At 39.6% G+C, this 21079-nt stretch overlaps 1 protein-coding gene across 1 annotated transcript in view; it reads left to right on the plus strand.

Moving 5' to 3' along the window:
• The window catches only part of LOC139715880 (cyclic AMP-responsive element-binding protein 3-like protein 1), a 50954-nt gene extending 31001 nt beyond the window's left edge, over positions 1-19953 (plus strand). The window contains exons 2-9 of the mRNA XM_071627430.1: positions 1551-1755; positions 3083-3403; positions 7890-8080; positions 9581-9727; positions 11644-11702; positions 13879-14044; positions 16695-16932; positions 17537-19953. Coding sequence (XP_071483531.1) covers positions 1551-1755; positions 3083-3403; positions 7890-8080; positions 9581-9727; positions 11644-11702; positions 13879-14044; positions 16695-16932; positions 17537-17853 — 1644 coding nt within the window. The 3' untranslated portion in view covers positions 17854-19953. The remainder of the gene's footprint in view (positions 1-1550; positions 1756-3082; positions 3404-7889; positions 8081-9580; positions 9728-11643; positions 11703-13878; positions 14045-16694; positions 16933-17536) is intronic.
• Positions 19954-21079: the final 1126 nt, after the last annotated feature.

Raw genomic sequence — 21079 nt, forward strand, 5'->3', positions numbered from 1 at the left:
AGGTTTTAGGCTGGAATTGAAGACTAGTTATAGGGCTAACTTATATTTGTCCCAGGGCATTGCTGTTGAAGAGGGGGGAGGGGGAAGAGGGTAGAGGCCAAGTCAAACAAAGCAGGAAGATAGATGATGTGTAACTTCTTGTCTGCACCTTGTTGCGCAACAGGAGCCAAAATATTTACCTTTGCCATTTGTGATGAATTAGTTTTTCTCTAATTTTGTTAAGAGAATGACACAATATCATTGAGGTCTTCTGTTCTAGCACAAGTAATTTTATGTTAGATATAGGAGAATATAATAACTCTGGAGATGAAGCGATGGTTTATGTTACCGGGTCATCAAACTTCAATGCCATGAAAATCTCTGAGCACTGATATAACCCTTGGGATGAATACCATTCTACAAAAGCAGACCTTGAACAAAGACCTTTTCAACTTTCCCCAAAGTACTGCAATGTGAAAGACATCTTCTTCAGAAGTCTATGAATAGGAAACATGTTGCAAACTTGGATACAAAATATTCTTGGATTTCCAATCTGTTTTGAATTAGAGTGCACAGCTCTCTAGTCCCAGGGAGAAGATGAAAAAAGTAGAATGGAAACTGTTGGTGTAAGGCCCGAATTAAACTGTCATAGCTTTAATGTGTACCTACAATGTCCTCACCATGAACTTTCATCAGGTATGACTGGCTGAATGAACTCCGCAAAAGTAATGTTGACTCTGAATTTGCATGACACTAGAACTCTTCTTGTTTGCAAAACGTGCAGTCCCTCCAGCTCTGACTGTTTCTCTTATCTTACTAAGATAAGGATCAGGGGTACACACCCCAAAAACTGCAGCTGAAGAAAGTCTTCATCAAGCATGGTGCCACTTTCATCCTTCTCCTTTACCCCCCTTTTTGCAAATTTTGACTTCACCAAGGATTGTAGACTCAAAAGGACTACCTAGCTATACTAGCTGAACAAGCATTCTTTGTTATGAAAGCACACAATGTACAATGTTGCAGTTTCCTTTTCCGGACTGCTTCCTTCTGTAGAGCATCACCCACTGTTGGTATTTTGTGTGATTTCTGATAAATTTGTATGTTTTCTCAGTCATTGTTAATGCTTGTTTTCTGAACAAAAGAATGGTAAGTTTCTGGCTGCCCTGTTGTGTATCTTCATGGTAAAAGGAGAAAAATGTGCCCCAAAATAGACTGAAACTGTGTGTTTGGAGTCTTAAGAATTTTACAGAATGTAACACTGTACAGTATAGGGATATTCTGCAGTGTTTCTCCCTTCTTTGTTTAGAATTCAGATGAACATTTGTGGATTTATGTATAAAATCATGATTCTATCATTCCATGGATCAAGATAAAAGCACCTTGTGTCTCATGGTCGCATGATATGACATTCCTTTCTGCTCACTAGTACTGTGTCATACTACAGTGGATACAATGTTTTTTACCAGAATTTAATACTCTCTACAACAAAATATACTTATTGTGTTGTCATCTGTGATATGAGTTAATAAAGTTTGGTCTTCCATTCTCTCTTATCTATTACCAATGTCCAGCCAATGACTGACCACCTAGAAGGCATCTCGTCTTCATCCAGCTACTACGAGTACGACTACCTGTTCGACGATGACCCCCTCCTGTCCGACAAGATCGTGTGCGGGGATGCCCCGTCCTCGCCGTCGCCCCAGATCACCACAGAGCACAGCTACTCCATGATCAGTGAGCCGAGCTCTCCCCTTATGAAGGACATCAAGCAGGAGGGTAGGTTTGCTCTGCAATGGCTCTTACACCTACAAATTGTACATTATAGCCGCTTTCACACACAGCAGTGATCGTTTTGTGCACCACGATGTGAAAATTTGTTTTATTTGCACCCGTTCACACACAACAAAAACAAAAAAAAGAAAGAAACTGAGTCATCTGCAAAGTGAAGTATTATGAATCTCCAGACTGAACAATGACCAAACAATGACCAGAGCATGACCCAGGGCTCCTATAAAGTGTGCGGACCTAGTGCAAGGAGTTGCAGTATGGAATTGAAAGAATCGATGGTTTCTTTGCAAGATTTTCGCATCACGTTGTGTATCGTTTAGGGTTCTGGATTTTTCATGTGTCTACAGACACAAAGAGGGTTTTTGCATTGGGATGCAAAAATCAATTCTCAAAAACTGCTACCTTTGGGTGTGTGTGAACAGACCTTAAGTTGCCCTGTCATCATCCGAGACGCTATTTGGCTCAAATGATAAGACTGAGCTAAAATCGTCAGTCCATGACATCAGCTCCTTCAGGGATTCTCCTCTGCTCATTCAGGGATGACAGAAGATGAAATTCTCACCACTCCGCTCAGTAGAAAGGCTACACTTTGTAGATAAAAGGTCATCTTACTTGGATGTAGTTTGTATCCATACTATCTCTTTTTTCCCACATCACCACCAGAGAAGCAAATCAAATTTAAAATTTTTTTTTAATGTGTACATGACAAGAATTCAGCACAATACTTGTTCTCTTTAATGTGTTTTGTCAATGTAATGTCTCTTTAATGTGTTTTGTCAATGTATGGGATTTGAAAATTATATACGAGCAGTAACACTTACACTGTATCTAGGGAAATCATAAAATGACAAAACAGTGGCATGTTCTAGCAACATTGTAATGCATGCTATGTAAACACTCAACATTGTAATGCATGCAATGTAAACACTCAATGCCAAGGACACCCTGATTAGTGACGTGCCTTTATATCACAAGTTCATGTGCTTAATCTGTACCTGGAGATAGCTGTCACAGATTAACAAGCATTACGTGCATTCGATGGACGACTCACTTCCCACTAATGCATCTATAGTCATGTCATTTCCTGGTTAAAAACAAAAGTGGAGTTCATGGAAGTCAAGCCATGTTTGCAGATTGAAATCCATGTTCGGTCAGTACCCGGTAAGTGTTTTTCTCTGTTTAAACGCGACAGTCTCTTAGATGCAGTGTGCTTTGTAGAATGGCATGTTACATATGTAAGCGTGGGAAGAGAACAAAGCTCTCTGAGCGGGACTTAAAATGCCGGCATTTTGGTTTGCATTTTCCTCTCTAGCAGATGATCTGGACAGCAACTTCGACTCTGACGGGCTAGACGAGATGCTCCCGGTATCCCCCGAGAATGACCACCACCTCCCCCTCCTGGGCGGCGATCACCACGGCGACAGCAGCCCCGCCCCGCGCTACATACTGACCACGGATACACTGAGCGGCTCTCAGCCGATCTTGACCGCGACGGCCAATGCCTCGGCGCTGGCCCGCAGCAGCCTTGCAGATTTCAACCTACCCGGACTGTCCACGACCACCCTCCAGCACAAGCACGACGGCTCAAAGCAGATCAAGTTGGAACTCGTCACCACCATGCTGGCTGTTGATAGCGGTAAATACAAAGGACTTTGACCCCTCACAATCACATCATCACAATGTCATCCCATTTTACACAGCATACATGTGCATCTTGCAGTGAGGGACTTAACCTTGTGAAGTGTAGTGTTTCTTCATTTGGAGTAACATTCTATTGTTCCTGTAGACAGCTGGCCAAACATGACCTAAAACATACCTTGATTTTTTTCACGAGCCTTGAAACCAGTGCTTCAGACGGAGCTGCTAAACATTCACCAATCAAAATCAGCTAGAATCCTAAGAGATATCAAGGAGATGATTACATGTTGTATGCATCTCAGTAGGCAAAGAATATCTTACCAATCAGGGAGCTACCGTACTGTAAAAACATGATATATTGGCGGCATGAAATTTTCGTGAATTGAAGGCGACGGCCTTTATTGCGGCATGAGATTTTCGCAAATTGCCACTGGCACTCAATGCATATAGTGTAGACACGAACTTTCGCTTGCATTTTAATTTTGCAAAATTCATGAAATTAAATGCAGGTGAACATTCCCTGTTTTACAGTAAAGAGACATTTTATTTTTCAGAAAGAGTTGTCAGGTCCGCTGTGATTGACAGGTTCTCACAATTTGTCAATTTTCATCATATCCTTCTTTCGTTTTGAGCTATTTAGTAGACTTTCCCAAGGTTGTCAGCAAGTGGCATTAGGATCAATTTTTACAGTCACAATGTGTATGGAAGCAGTCTTCAAGTTATTACCTTCAGCTGCCTTTTCTTGCCCATTAAAGCACATTCAAATCATTGCAGACCATATTTACTGAGGGCGACGGATCTTGCCTAGTGTAGGAAGAGGGCAGAGGTGTGATCACGATTAGCTACGAGGCTTTGGGATTTTAGTGTTTTGGTTCGAACTAGAAGAAAATCCCTCTGCGTTTTGGCTAATTCTGAAAACTATGTATCATGGTGGGGCTGTAGCTGTTACTGAAAAACAAAAATGCCTGATTTGATCTTATTTCCCTGTAGATGCATTTGTGTTTTCAAGGTGTGTTTGCCAAGCACAAGGTTGTTATTTTATGGATCATGGAGCAGGAATGTTTCTCTGACACAACAAGCTGCTCTTTTTCCCCATATAGTGCATGACTCTTTGTACTCTGATATTCCCCCCCCCCCCCCAACCCCCATCCCCAACATTAATGAGTCTCCGATGTGATGGAAAAACAGAAAAGAAGCCCAAAGCCCCTTTAGGATTTTGAAACTCAGTTTGCCATTGCAGTATGTGCATTGGAGTTGATCCATGTTAATCTATGTGTACACGAAAATTGTTACATGATGCCTCATGAATACAAACTGCTGAAGGTGAGAATTAAAGGTCGCAAATGCAAAGGAGTGTTCAGAGAAAAGCCCATGTACACTGAAAGCTCCCTGCCTAATCTGTTGCTCCTCAGAATAGCTGCCCTTTCATTGATAAGGGAAAGCGGATTGTAGGCGGGATTGAGCTTTTCAGTAGTTCCTACATGTAGCGAAGACTCGACGTTTGTTGTAATTTATTACAATGAAAATGAAATCCAATAGCCAGAGGTCAGACACCTTTTATATGTCCGTCTAATGTGCTCTGAGGGGTAGCATTGCAGCCTTGTAATGCCCTGAACATTCTCACCAAAATTTGTTTGTAGGTTGCATGTGGTGTATGAGAAATAGATGATGAAAGATTTTTCTACAATATGCAGAAATTGCAGGAGAAGTATCACCATTATTAATTAACAATATATCTCAGCCACATATGTTGTCACCAGTCAATAATACTTCTTAAATGGAGCTTTTGACTTTTGCGATGCAGAAGTTCAAAGGAAAAAGAAAAAACATGCTGTGCACATGCACAAAATTGCCTAAATCAAAATCAGTCTCACTTCATTTGAGTTTGCACTATGCATTCTGTGCCATTTTTGCGTCTGCTCAATTTATGACACAGAGAGTTACTAGATGTACTAATCATATGGGGGTGCCATTTTACTTTGTACAGTTTGCGTCCTCACATAATCTAAAGCTACTTTGCAACACGATGCAGGGAGAGGGGAGAATGGTCAACACAATCGTTGTCCAAATGTCTACACCGCAAATCTAAAGGTCCCTAATATCTTTACAGAAGAACCCTCCTGTGGTTTAGCAAGTGCTTTATACTTTGTATGCAAATGAGCACCGCCACACACGAAGCATTCACAAAGACTCTGCATTGTTGCCTACATGGTATCCGTGCATCATGAAAGAAATGTCAGCCAGGATCTCTTCATTGCATAAATTAATAAAGATGGCCAACAGCTGAATTGTAAGAGACGTAGAGTATGGCAGTTATAGACCTTGTCAATCTGTTCCATCTGACGGTTCCTCAAGGAGCGTTGAAGCTCTGTGGGTGCCACCAGTGGTAGAGCAAACCCCGAAAAGGAAACGAGAACAAAGGAAAGAACCATCAGAGCAGCCCACAATTGTTCATGCATGCAGTGTTTGCAGAACCGCATCGGTGCTAGTAAACAATTGACACCTCGTTTGTCTCCCAGAAATGTGCATTTCTTGCTGCATTGAATGTGATCCTATAACGCAAAGGAAAGACTGTAATGAAGTAAATCCATTAGTCAGAAAGAAATTGATACTGCTTTGATAAAACTGACCTCACTTTGAAATGTGGAAGCGGTATTGTATCTTATAGTCTGGTGCCAATGTAGCTCAAAATTTATTCATGCTCAAGAAGTTATTTCTCATTATCTTCTGTTTTAGCTGTAAAAAATTATCACATGTATTAAAGGACAAGTTCACCTTCATAAACATAAGGATTGAGAGAATGTAGCAATATTAGTAGAACACATCATTGAAAATTTGAGGAAAATCAGACAATCCGTTCAAAAGTTATGAATTTTTGAAGTGTTTGTGCAGTACCCGCTGGATGAGAAGACTACTGCAGTGTATGAATAACTTAGATGTCACATGCGTACAACAATATAAGGAAAATATAAAGAGAATTTCACAAAATTCCATCTTTTGAAAAAAGTGCACATTCCCCTGACTCGTTACCGACAAATGTTATGGGTAATATTATTCCCCCTGCCTTTAGAAAGAGACAAGTCAAGTGCTCTTTTATTATGCGAAAAAAGTGAAAATATGTTGAATTTTCTTTTACATTTTCTTTATACTGTTGTACGCATATGACTCACAAGCTGTAGTAGTCTCCTCATCCAGCGGTTCCAACACAAAAATTTAAAAAATTCATAACTTTTGTATCGATTGTCCAATTTTCCTCAAACTTTCACTGATGTGTTCTACTAATATTGTTGCATTTTCTCAATCCTTATGTTTATGAAGGTGAACTTGTCCTTTAAAAGTCAGAGATGAAAAAAGTGAACACTCAGATTTATAAATTCTTCCCAGAGGCTCTCTTCCTTCCCATTTTTAGGGCTGCATGAATTACATGTTAGGGAGAAACCCCAATCTGAAGTAGCACATCAAGAATCTTGCCATCTTTGTTGAGAAACATAGATCAAACATAGGAAGATGCCAGAAATCTGCTCCCATAGGCCACCGCAGTCTCCCACAGACCATCAAAATGTAGTGCTTGGTTTCTTTCTGGCAGTACTCTTATATTTTTGTGTGTCTAACTTGCCAGACATTTACTTTCAAGAGGTCTGACCTGCTAATAAATGAAGAATGTCGGTCACTGAATTACTACTGGCAAAGGCGACTCTGTCAGAACTTCCTGTTTGTGACATTCAAGCTGTGACTTTCAAATAACATGCAGTGTTATTTGCCCTTTGCCCCAGCTGCATTTGTATGAAAGAGAGGAGGTCTCTGCTCGCTTTCTTCTTATTAATGTCATGCGAAAGACCAATTAAGTCATTTAAAAAATCTGGCATATTCATCAGATTTTTGTGTATTTGTTTATTGTGTGCTATTATTTTCATCCTCATCTTTAATATGAATTTATGTATATTTTTATAAAGTATGATTTTATGTATATTTTTATGAAGAATTGGAGGATTTTTCAATCATTTTTGTTTTGATGAATAGACTGAACTAGTGTACATTTTTACACTTCTGAAAGTATGTTAGTATCATAAATCTAATGCAAACATGGTAAAAAAAATCTATCTTTATCTAAGAAATTAGTAAGTAAGTCAAGTCCACTTAAAAATCCAGAAACTTCAAAATGGCGAAATGTTGTCTTTCATCCAAGAACTCTATGTTCACTGGTACATTTGTACTTCTTGTTCTAATGAGTTAAAGTGTCTTGCCATTTTATTTTGTCACTACACATGTAAACCATCAATTAAGTGTAGCCATTTGTCAACTTGAATGACTGTGAATATTCTTTTGTCAAGCTCCAATGTAGAGAGATAAACAAAATAACTGCAGATGTACAAGTTGTGAAAGCCACATATTGTGAAAGCTATGAATTGTGACAGCCACAAATTGTGAAAGCTATGAATTGCAAAAGTGATGAATTGTGAAATCTTGTGATATTCTGTCGTCAGGACTGGATAGCAAACTCCAGCTGCCCCCGACACCGCCAGGGAGCACAGCGAGTGACAGCGACGGGGGAGAGAGCCCTCAACGGTCGGGATCCTCCGCACCTTCCTCTCCCCGCGCGCTGCACACCCAGCCCGCCAAGAAACCCATCTGCCACACTCGCACCGTCAGTCCACAACTCTTCACTAACATCCAGGTGAGATTTTTGCGAGGACTAGTTTGGCTTGGGGTTACAGGTCACAGATCACAGGTCGCATGTACAGTGTACATAGGCAGTGAGTCGATTATTCTCATCTTGCAAAACTCTGTTTAGGGATTTAGAAATTCTTTTGCTTCCATTTTGACTGTCTGTGATTAATGTGTTGAATCCATCTTTAAGAAAGAAAATAGTCATGATAAAACGTAGTGTAATGCTTTTTGTAACCAGTACCTTTATGATGTCATTTGAAAGCTATGTCTGATCACTTTGAGAAGAAAAAGTGGTTTCATTACTGCAAAAGTCACACCCCATAATTTCACAACACCTGTGGACAGTATTTCAGATTTTGTAAGGACTAATATGACTTAGCCAACATTAAAGGTGTAAAAGGGTTGATGTGCCCATTTTCAGCTGTGCGTGTAGCTGATAAGGTAGAGATTTCTAATTTCATTTCCAAATGCCGTGCTAAATGGCTGACCATGGCGTGCAGTGTAAGATCTGTCAGAGCACAGACCCTCAGGGAGCTAGTTTTGTCATCTCCGTGAAAAGGCATGGAAACGGGTACAGACGTGCTATGCTTGAGACTCGTAGAGATATTGTGCTGCCAAGATCACGCAATCAATTTCGTAGCTTGGCAGGAAGCTCGTACGCTAGTGTGTGGCCTGCCTCCAAATCAAAGGGTTGCAGAGGAAATGTCTCAATAAGGATTGATAGAAACCGTTTCCTGTTACTGATGGGGGCCTCGGAGGAGCCCGCTCTGTGTATGTGCATGTACTTCATTTGTGTGACAATGATCCTCTGCTATTTGCACGGCAATGGTGCAGGGGCGGGAAAAGTTAGCTGTATGCGAGTGTAATTGTATTAGACAGTGGCAGTGATTTATTGTTTTGGTTTTTTTGGGCAGATGTTTGTTTATTGGGATTAATCATAGCCATCACTGTTGGGTTCACTATAGACTACAAGGTTATGAGGGAATTACATGCCAGGATATTTCTTGTTTTTTGTTTTGTTTTGTTTTGTTTTGTTTTGTTTTGGGGGGGGGGGGGTGTTGCATGGTTGTTGGGATATTTTTCTAGCAGGTGAAAGTAATTCATACGCATGAATGACATTTTGTTTGTGCAAAAATGTGTTTCTTATTATCTACCTTGGTTATTAAGCATTTGAAAGAGTTCAACCCCTCGATGATAAATGTATGAAAGGTATTATATTCATTTTTTTCTCTTCCCATAAACGCAGATAGTGTTCAGTTTTTTGACAGGTGATTTCTCCAGATCCCTGCATTAATTGGTCGAGGTGATCAAGTAGCTTGGCAAATTCACCTTATCCCGACTATGGTGGTGGACGTGGAAATCATTTACCGGTATTATAGCCATTGAAAATGAAAACATTAGAACAAACCCTCAAATGTAACAGAACAGAACAGAACATAACACAACAAAACAAGAGGATTTTGAAAGTCTGATGGGTATTCTTCTCATTTTTTTTTCTCCTTTGCAGAAATTGCCGCAGTCTGGACCCCTCATCCTAACGGAGGAAGAGAAGCGGACCTTGAAGCAGGAGGGCTACCCTATCCCCACCAAGCTTCCCCTCACCAAGGCGGAGGAGAAGTCCCTCAAGAAAGTGCGAAGGAAGATCAAGAACAAGGTGGGTCGAGGCCAGTGACACATCGCTCAGTGTGTATGGCATGTCATGTCATGTGACCTGCGTCATTTCTATCATTGTCTCACTCACTTTCACTTTTCTCAAGCTGTTCAGTTGTTTATTATACTTAGTCAAACCTGCCTTAGCCCACCTGTTTACAGTGGCCACCTGTCATATGTAAAGCAACTAAGAAATCCCCCCACCCCCAAGAGAAGAGACATGTCAAAGACAGTGTCTCTCAAGGCCACCCGTCTATAAAGGCCACTTTTCCTATCACCCTTGGATGGTTGTTGTAGATAGGTTTGACTGTACTGGGGGGGGGGGGGGGGGGGGGGGGGGCAGTAGTACTATAACGCAAGAGTCCCACTTTTGCCATAGATGTATATTGTACTTCATTGAGATGGAGGCCTCTCGCACCAGATTTTACCTTGAACCTATTGCTGCCAAGGTAGGTAGTCCCCCATGGATAATTATACTAAGCACACCTGGTTCTATAGATACAACAGGTTGATATTGGGTCAGGGTGGGGAAAGTATGCAACGGATTTCTCCGTAAATTATAGAAAGGGACAAGCAATATGAAGTCAAAACAGTCATAATACCGGTATCCTTGTTTTGTATGTTTCTGCTTCAATATTTAGTGATCTGAAATAAACAAGAGACAATTTGCCACATCATATGAAACTTATGTATTGTTCAAGACAGACGGAAAGTATCAGACATACCATATACAATGTATTTTATTATTATTTTCTTAAATGTCAGTAATACTTAGGTGTTTGTTGCCAAGAATAAAATGCTTACTGTATGTTGATTTTTTGGATGGCTCTATTATAGTGTTAAATTTTACTGGATATTTCTTTAATTTGATTTCAATAATTGATTGAATTGGGCTATCTGATTGGAATGCCAAATTCAGTAAGTTCAATTATCACTGAGATCGCAGAACGGTGTTTGTTTGTGGGTTTTTTTTTAGTTCTTGTCTGTGAAGTAAGCACAACTCAAAAAAAAAGTTTTCTTAACAACTTTTTATAATCAAAACTGCTGAAGTAGTCAGTCTGTAATGGTTTGCCTTATGTATAGAAATTGTTGTCTGCATGAGCATTGGTGCACCTGAAAATGTGAAGCTATCAACTCTTTTAAGGTCACTTAGTGACATGTTATTATTGGAAAGGGAAGTATTACTATGTGCATTCCAAGTAATACATGCTGGACAAAATCCTTTTACACCATTGATTGAAGGCCAGTGTGAAATTTAAGCGGAATAGAAGCAGTCTCCAATTTCAGAATGTGATGGCTATCATTGCCCGATGCATTTCAGTGTCACTGTAAAACTCAGGAAGTTTTCATTCCGGGAAGAAAACAGGAAATATGGTCAATCAAGATAGTGTTTCTTTGAAGAAAATTAACTGTGGACTGCATGATCTTACAGACTGTATGTAAAGAGCATAATTTCATTTGAAAAAAAAAAAAATTGAGTCATGTTTCATACCACTGGCATCTACTTTGCAGAGCGAGTCAAAATGTAAAGTAATGTGTTTATGGAACTGTGTTTCAGTGGAATGAGGGATGGTTGAAGTTTGAAAGTATCAAAACTTTGAGTAGAAGAGGGTAAAAAGCATAAACGACCCCTGTCTGTCATACAGAATTTTCAGAACTGGAACAGCAAATTTGAAGGAAAAAAAAAACCCTCACATGACCGATTTATATGCCGAAGTGTCAGTGATGTATTAGGATGGGTTTTTTTTTGTGCCCATTTCTGGTGAAAGAAAACAAAAACCATCATGTGACCAATTGAGTCCTTTTAAGGAAGTTGAACACTTTAACAAGAGTTTTGTGACCTCTTGATAATTCTCAACTTCCCTTCATAGCAGGATTGTTTTGTTTTATTATTTTTTTCTGTGTACAATTTGATGTCAGATTTCGGCTCAGGAAAGCAGAAGAAAGAAGAAGGAGTATCTGGAGGCACTGGAAAAAAGGTGAGAAAGAAGAACTGAAAGCGAGAAAAGATTTGTTGTTCTGTGGCCATGTTGGCAGTTGCTCTTGTGAAATGTTGGGTCATGAAGCTCATTCATGAGTTGAAACATGACGGGGGGGGGGGGGGGGGGGGGGAGGGAGGAAGTTCATGTACATTCATGTACACGATGACATTTAGGAAGTGATCAATCTTGGACCTATAAACATGAGCAGACGTTTTGCGTGCTGAAAGACCGGGCTAACGTCAGCTGATGCCCTTGTAAGCTTTGGCAGAACAAATATGTCCTCACGTCATCACCTGCACGCTCTTTGGGCAAAGACAATTTGGTTTTGTTTTGCTTTTGTTTTTGTTTGCCCCTGGGCCATGTCAGATGTAAGTGGTGGTTCATGCATGAGTTCACCTCCTATACAGACAGTTTTGACTTTCATCCTTTACTTTCACTCTTAATAGTTTTTGACTAATTGACTGATGGTTCAGTTTATCTCAAGGCAGACTTTCAATACAATCCCAAGTGAGAACTTGCCATCTTTGCAAATATCACCATTTTTTTTTATGATTAAGGTCAAATCAAGACATTGTCTATCATTCCACACAGTACCATCACAAAAGAATAGTTTTCCTGAACAGAATGTGTTGATTGTGTACTCAGATGGTTGAATTCATGGTGGATTAGATAGATTTGAAATAGCATGCTATGCTGCAGACAGGTCACAATATCGAAATTTAAGATATTTCAAACAGTTTTGTCTCAAAGGCTGTCAAAATGAATGCAGGGAAGTGGGTCAGTGCGCAGTTAGTGACTTTACCTTCATTCAAGTATTCAGAACAATTATATTCAAGTTCTGTTTTAATGACTTTAAGTGTGTGGCATTTCTAAACTCAGTTCAGGAAATTAAAAAAAGTGTGTGGAGGTAAATTCTATCTCATTGTTACAATGTCAGACTAACAGACTTGAATACTGTAAAAGTGGATATTTTTGCGCGACTAATTTTTCGCGCTCGGCCAGGCAAGAAGAGTTTCACGTGTTTTTAATTCCACGGAATCAAGACATCAACTACTGGAACATATGGGCAGCAAAAATATTCGCATGCTTTTATTTTTGCACTAGTTTCTGGTAGCGCGAAATGCGCAAGAATTTCAATTCCGAAAAAATTTCCACTTTTATAGTATGCTATTCAGTGTAGACAGTATATATGTATACAAAAAATGTACTGTAGGTAAAATCATGCAATGGGCTTTGGTTGATAAAGTGCGACCCAGAGAGTTAATGTTAGCTTTCCAGTCTGATGTCTGTTAGTGTTGGCATGGACAAAGATAACTTCCAAAGTTTATCATCTCATCAATAAGCTTCATAGTGTATTCCCTGCCAACATCATTTGATGGCCATTGTCGGGGTCCTGTGACAATGGCATTTGTGGAAACTTGAACTAAATTTGGAAGTCTGTACAGTCACATGTTGACAGCTATCATACCCTGTTCTATCAGTGGGTATCTCAATTGGTGATAAACCGAGCACATGTGATGATTTCCTGTGGCTGTTTGTGGTGGTAGCCTTCGAGAACACATCGCATGCTGTGCTGTTCATTGGCACCTCCTGTTCATGGCAGTTTGAAGTGTGACAGTCATCAGTCAAGGTTACAGAATAATGTGCCGATATTCAGAGATGTGATGCAAGCCCTGTTAAAGTCATGCCCTACCCTGGCTATGTATTCCTGGACTTTCAGTGCTAAAGCCATACCAGTCACACATATGGCAACTTAGTGTCTTATGCTAACAGCAAAGTGATATTTAAAATTGTGCACGATACTTGTATATGCCACTGTTTTTATAGTTTTTTAGTGCTATGTGGAAATTTCGCTCTCAACATTCTTTTCTCATTATTGCTAATGCTCTCCATAATGTGGCAAACATGTGCAAAGGGCTCCCAAATCTACTCTATGTTTACCAAGAAATTGTACAGGAGCATTGTGGCACCTAATGAAATGACATCTAAATGATGTCTGTTAATTTTCCTTTTCCACCCCAATCATCTTCCACCCCAATCATCATCTCCTCACCCTCTTACTCTTCCTCTTCCTCCTCATCTTCCTCCTCATCTTCCTCCTCCTCCTCCTTCTCCTCCTCCTCCTCCTCCTACTCCTCCTCCTCCTGCTCCTTCTCCTCCTTCTCCCTACCAGGATGGACAGCTACACCCACGAGAACACTGAGCTGAGGAAGAAAGTGGAGAGCCTGGAGACCACCAACCAGTCCCTCCTGACTCAGCTGACCAAGCTCCAGTCCATCGTCAACAAGGTCACCAAGCCTATCAAGGCCAGCTCCACCCAGACAGGAACGTGCCTCATGGTGAGTTTGGAGGACCATCCGGCCGAGTTTTGTCTCGTAATCCCTGTACTCTCAATTGCAGCAAGCCGTAATCTCTGGTTCCTCAAGAGATATGTAATCATTATCCTCACTATCACAACATCAGTCACCTTGCTCATTACCAAGAACCTTTTTTTCCTCTCATATTGGTACACCTTTCATATGCTATGGGTAGCACCCTACTGAACACAGATGAGGATCATTTATTTCAGTTACAATATTATGTATCACCTTCTCTCATTCTGAAACACACATGCAATTTTGTAAGCACATTAACGACATATATCTTCTCCCGTGATTACTATAAAGCAATGAAGGACTATAACTAAAGAAATCACTCATGAAATGTTAGTGTCTTGAAGAAAAAAGACAACAAAACAAAAATCACACAAATTTGCAAAGAGAAACAAACTCATAAACAAATCTAATTTTCAAGAAAGTACAATTAGAAGCTCATCAATGTGCCATCCATCCAAAGTAATCATTTGCTTGCTAACCTATGAATGGCTCCAAACTAAGACATATTTTCATGCATCTAATCCATTCATATCTATGATATTGAGTTTTTTTAAAAATCAATCAAAGCAGAGACTTTAATTCCTGTTCCAGACAGTTAGTGTTATCCACACCATCAAAGGGGGAAATTTTGATAATGAAAAAAAAAAAAAAAAAAAAAAAAAATTGGTGTGATATATACAGGTAGCTAATCTACACTTCATATACCCAATGTTTAGAATAGTGAAGAAATAGTTGTATGAAAATGCATGTATGTGTGAGTTCAAATAAGTTCCATATGGTGATTGCAGTGTCCATGTGTGTCTAGATCAGCAGTGCTTGTTGCCAAATACTTTTTTTTGTTTGAAGTGTCTGCTGTTAATGTTTGCTGTTTCTAACAAGTCTTTGATTCTTGTGCCTACTTTGCTTTAAGAAATCAATATGAAAATTGTTTCTTTGTTTTGTGTAAATGAGTTCCTATTGATTACATGCTCATGAAACAAAGTTATGATTCTGATTTTGCCTGTAATTATAAAGGCATTACACATTTGTTGCGCTATGTGTAAGCTGTAATGTACATGTTTGTCTATTGCATTTATGCATTGATGTTTTAGGAGTTCAGTAGTTTAGTGATAAATGCCCCTGATAAGACCAGTTGATATATTATATATATTTTTCTCTTCTGCATAACAAGATGACGTAATGACAAGATGATGAAGCAACTAGTGAAAGTTCTGGCAGAAAGTTTCCCATGCCATTTCTGACCTCCAGATTCTATTTGCTGTAGAGAGTTCAGCTCGTGTTTGTAAACCTGTGATAATTGTCATGTGATCATAACACCTATCCTGTGGGTCACAGAGAGATGTGAGGTCACCCATGGTGTTTTTGTGACATTCAGCTGTCTTTGAGGCATTGTTCCCCACTAAAAGAAAGAGGAAATGACAAAAGGACTTTAACTAAGTATATGTTTTCCCATTGACAGCTGCAACTTTGAGCCCTTAATTAGTTTTTTGGTGGAGACTGCTTTAGAAGAAGAGACCCAGGCTGCAAACAAGTTAGGGGTTTTGAAGAAGACCGAGTTTAACAAACCTTATTTCGTATCCACGAAAGTGTAACACAAGTAAATCATGTGATTTTTGCTGTGGCAAGTCATTTTTGTCATGTTGTCTACCTGTGTACATGTTAGCTCTCATCAATGGCCATTGCACACAAGAATCTCATGCACACTAACTATCAGCTGCCTCACTGTACTCACACAGGACTTCCTGTTTGCATTTCTTTGATGTTTTTGATTTGTCGTGTATGATTTACCATTGCGATTATTATGGTTTTCCATCCATGTTTTGCCGTCTACTTTGCGTTCCCCTTCCATGCCTGTCTGTATCTTTTATTATTTGTTCACCCCACCTCCATGGTCACCACCATCCTGCCTGCATATTTATGATCTGCTCCCGCACCCCGCCCTCCCATGTCAGGCGACTAGCGAGTCACGCCACGGACAGAGACAGTGCAATATGCGCCGTTGGAGATGATGAAGAGTGCCCCCTTGTGGGCATTTAATGTGCAATCAACATTGTAGACGCTTTGACAAGGCACAGGTGGGGATTCACTCGGCAAAAACATATGAGACCAAAATCATCTATGCATTCTGACAATTTTTTTATTACCGTAGTCACATACATTAGTAGACAGTTCTCACAACATTTCATAATCTAGTTATTCAACAGATCTTCCAATGAATTATTTTAGACCTCATGGCCCTATTATTATGCAAAAATAAGTATCCTAAAGATTTGCATCTCTCTTATTTATGATTTACTTTTTAAGACCAGTAAAACACATGACTGCAATTATCATGTCAATTGAGAAGCAGATAGGAGCTTTCATTGGTTAAAAGGCCAATGGATCTAGAACCTTCTACGGCTCAACTGATGATGTTGTTTCATAGATTTTTGTGGTGAACCATACTTTTGCCTTGTCATAGAAAAAAAAACACCAAGATTTTTAAACTTTAAAAAAAATTGGTCCCATTTGTAGAAATGTATTTCACCTAAGGATGTATTTCTCCCAGTGTCAGTATCTTTATAGATGAAAAATGCTTTAAATCATGTTGCCCTTTTCTCTCTATATTTTCCAGGTCTTAGTTTTATGTTTTGCTGTCTTCCTTGGATCATGGACACCACACTCCTTTCTGAGTAGCCGACAACATCTTCCCAAGCTCTTCTCTTCAGCCCCTGCTTTCCCCAACAACGAGATCCCTCACCCCTTCTTCGGTCCCTTTGGTGACGATCAGTACTCCGCATCTGCATCTGCTTCTGGTAACCGCGACGACCCCAACCATAACGCCGACGAGGATCCGTACACCACATACTCTAGTAAGGCTTTGCCGTTTTTGTTTGTTATTAATAACTTGTTTTGAATTTTGTTTTTGGAAAAAAAAAAAGATAATAGCAACTTAATCACTTTTATTTGCACCTTGTTCATATTTGTAAGTTTCTGTACAATGTACAATTGTATGTCATGAAATTAGATGGATGTTGTGTTGATTAATTTTGTTGATTAAGTTTGTTAAAAAGGGATATATACAAATGCCCAATAGTACAAAATGTAATTGTAGTAATGATATGATATATCAAATCTTACTCTGTCTTTGATATAACTTGTTTCTTGGTATCTAGCTACAAATAGCAATTCTATATTATATTAATTTTTTAATTTGAGTTTTCATTCACAAGAATATTAGTTAAAAGAACTTTGCTGTACCTACACTGTAACTGAAGTGGCTAAAACACTTTATATGCACTTTGTAAGGGGATAGATATCTATTTTCATGTATGCTGAACACTGCCAAAGATGGTAAAAATTCATGCACAAATTCTCAGCAGTCCAAAGTAACAAGTTTTTCTTTTTACCATGGCATCCACATTTGTGATTCGACTCCCCTGAAATAAAGTGCCCGGTTTCTCTCCCCTTGTACAGTGCGTTCATCTCGCACTCTCCTCTCGTACCAAGAGGAAGAGGAAGTCCTTGCCAGCCTTGGTCTACGTTACCACGACAACGAGGATGAGGCAGCCCTGCTGGCAGACATCGCCCCGGACATCTCGAGCCTGACCGGAGCCAAGATGGCTGCCATGCTGGGAGGCCAGGGACCAGACGCGGCCGGCCTGGGACCAGACGCGGCCGGCCTGGAAAGCGACGAGGAGGCCAACTACGACGCCTACATGCACCCCGACATGGAAGCCAAAATCATTCCTGTCGACACCATGGCCCTGATAAATCGCTCCTCCAACAAGTGAAGAGAAACCATGGCAACAGCTTCCGCACAAGATATCTAGGTGCTTTTTGTAAAGACCCAAGAACAGAAATTAACGTTTATAAAGACCATTCCTCTGTTTAAAGCTATTTTTAAAGCTGTATAAGCATGCCCTGTAAGACCATTGCAGTGAAACAATCTTTCACTTTTTCGGCAAAGTTGCTAGCTTTTTTTTCTGTCTTAAAAGGACCTTGTGTGAGATGATTTGGCAATGCACTTGAACTTCTGACCTTGGGTGGCTAGAAAATGCATTTTTTTTTTTTACTTTCCATCTGTACAACCTGGTTTGAAGCATATCAGCCAGTGGTATTGGGTCATTTGCATGTCTGAATTTGGTTTTCTCAAACCTCGTTGGTGTTAGCTTTCCCCCTGTCAATCTCGTCCATCGTGTTGACCATAAGAACTCGCGCACTGTTGAAATGTCGTATGAGAGACCCCATACTTGGCAAAATGCACCAATTTGCGCGATGTTGTGTGCTGCAGCCTGAAGTTTTAGTAAGATGTGGCACACTCGGTGATGAAATGTGTATTGGGTAACATACTGTGTTTGATACTTCCCATCACATGACATTCCTTTCAAAAATTGGGCGATATAATACATGGTTGTATGTTCCCTTATAAAGTTCTGTTTGGCTGGATTTGTCATCTTGTCATATCAACAGATAATTACCCCTCCCCATGTAAAAAAAAGAAGAGAAAAAAGATGCAAAACAAATGTAGTGCACAAACAGTCCTGTCACTTACAGATCGTGGTTGAGTGGGGTTGTGATAACATGACCCAAATGCCGAATCTTTGCGTGCCTTAAAAACATGCCAAGCTGCTTTCTATGTATGTGAGCATTGCTGCTGGCAGACACTCATTTTCTGCCTGTATGATTGTGCTTGCCATGCGTTGAGCTGTGGGTGCTGTGATGGCATCCCCCGGTGGTCGGTCGAGGGAGCAGTGTGGCGTGTGTGACACTCAGGGGCTCACAGGGGCCCTTCCACTGTCCTCCCTTGTGGTAGCAGCTGCTGGGGTGAATGTTCTGTTCATCAGGTGGGGGTTTGAACCCCAGCGCTGACGAACTAAACATGCAGCGCCCCGCCGCGAAAGACGACGAGCGATGAAGAGACGATTTGCCATCTTGTCTGCGTGGGGTGCCAGTCGATTAGTTGAAGCCCCTTGTCAGCCCTATGTGCTGATGGAAGTGTGTGGTAATGAATGATCTTGTCTTTTTTTTTTTTGCGTGATCATTTGCTGAATGCAAATGGCATTCATGAATAGGAAAAGAAAAACCCTCTCAAAAATGAAATGGTAAAATAACTTTTCTTCCACAATTATGCTGTCCATTGGAAGGCAGCAAAATGTGCATGTATCTGATATGAAGTAAGAACGAAGACCTATGCCTTGTGCGCGTTATTATGAAATTTATTATTTATCAAGAGGCATTAATTTAAATTTGATGATGAATGAAGAGTGATGATAGTAGTTGAAGTCAGAGTAATCATGTAAAATGATGATTTTGATGATGTATGGTCATGAAAATGATACATTTATATTTGTCTTTTGCCAATCTTCTAACTCATGTTAGGACATATTTACAAATGTCCAAAAAAAAAGAAAAGAAAAAACACACCAAACAATCAAACATAGAAAAACAAATCTAAATCAAGGCTGAATGCTGTAATGTTTTATTTCGTATAGATGATTACTTTAGATTTCATGGGGTGATGTCACTCTCCATGCTTGCGAACTGTGCTTTGCGAGAGATTGTACTATTTTTGTGTTTACATGTCCATTATTCGGTGTCACAATCATATTTTCAAGTAGTTGAATTATTATAATTTGTGTACTTTTTTTGCTTCTTTATTTATTGTGAGACAATGACCGCTTATTTGAAACCGTAACTACATGTACGGTCACAGAGAGATGATGTACATAAATTCCTATCCAAGAATCTTGGGCATGTTACTTACAAATTCAGGACATCGTTTTGGTGCTTAAACTTGTCATTAAACCAACAGAAAACAGTAACATTATTATGTAATACACCTGTAACAATTTGTTTGTGTGTGTTTGTCTGACTTTTAAAAGAATAATATATAATATGTATTTCAAGTGAGTTCAAAAATAAAGGCATTTTATGTGGATTTCTTTGGAAATAACACATGCATCAACTCAACTAGTCAGTATAATGTCCAAAGTTTGTACAGGGTCATAGATGATCCAAAACTATCTTGAATGCAAATGCTAGAGCAAATGAAAGATTTTTCCAGCATTTTCATGTATTATATCAGTGTCCAGGTATTTTCTCTTTTTCTGCCCCCGACCTCTTGCATTGAAATGTAACAGTTTTGGTCATAGCGAGTCCTTGTGCATTTTTTTATAAATTAAAGGAAGAAAATTAACTTACAATATGTGACAGTTGAAAGGCCTCAGGTTTGTCGCACAAGCACACATACATACCAAAATACACAAACAAAGAAACATACAAAGAATTGCAGCATTTGCTACAATTAAGTAAGAATCCATTTAATCCTTGACATTGCCAAAAGAATCTTGTGTCTGCAGCTCAATTATATATATATATATTTTTTTTTTTCTTCTTCAAATGTCATTCCTGTTGAGAAAATAGAAATGAAAAGCCCAAGAGAACTCCTATGTGCTGTTACATGTCAACGTTTGTAATGACGCATATGAAATGATAGGGTTGTGCAGGCACAAATGCCCTAGTCCTCAATAAGTGAATTGTTGTGTGAACATTATAGCTAAAAGGATATTTATTGTTTTTTCTATGACAAACTGCCCTTGTTTATTCATCATGCTATTCCGGTCGTACAAATTATTACTGGGCCTAGTTTCTGCGTTTCCATATCCTCATTTCCTATATGTATATCCTCATTTCCTTTAAAATAAACTGCCGCTGAAAGATGTCCACCAGATTACTTCGTCCTTCTGGTCTGTAATTTCACATTATCCACAAGCACTGTCACCTGATATCACATGTACATTTGGTTTTGGCAACACAGTTGAGGTAATTTCAATTGGAGTTATTCTCTGATTGAAAGAAGAAGCACTGTGGTTTACAAAGCAATTGTCTTACACTTCGATATCATGGACCAACAGAAGGCAGTGCATGCAAACCTGTTTAGAGCAATCTGTCAAACAAGGAGAGATGATACTCTGATTCTTGCAAATAGTAGACAGCAGTCTGCTGTATTCTGTGCAG

The sequence above is a fragment of the Diadema antillarum genome, unplaced genomic scaffold, assembly GCF_040938485.1.
Source record: "Diadema antillarum isolate AM-2024a unplaced genomic scaffold, OU_Dant_1.0 scf00000057, whole genome shotgun sequence".
In the NCBI taxonomy this organism is placed as follows: domain Eukaryota; kingdom Metazoa; phylum Echinodermata; class Echinoidea; order Diadematoida; family Diadematidae; genus Diadema; species Diadema antillarum.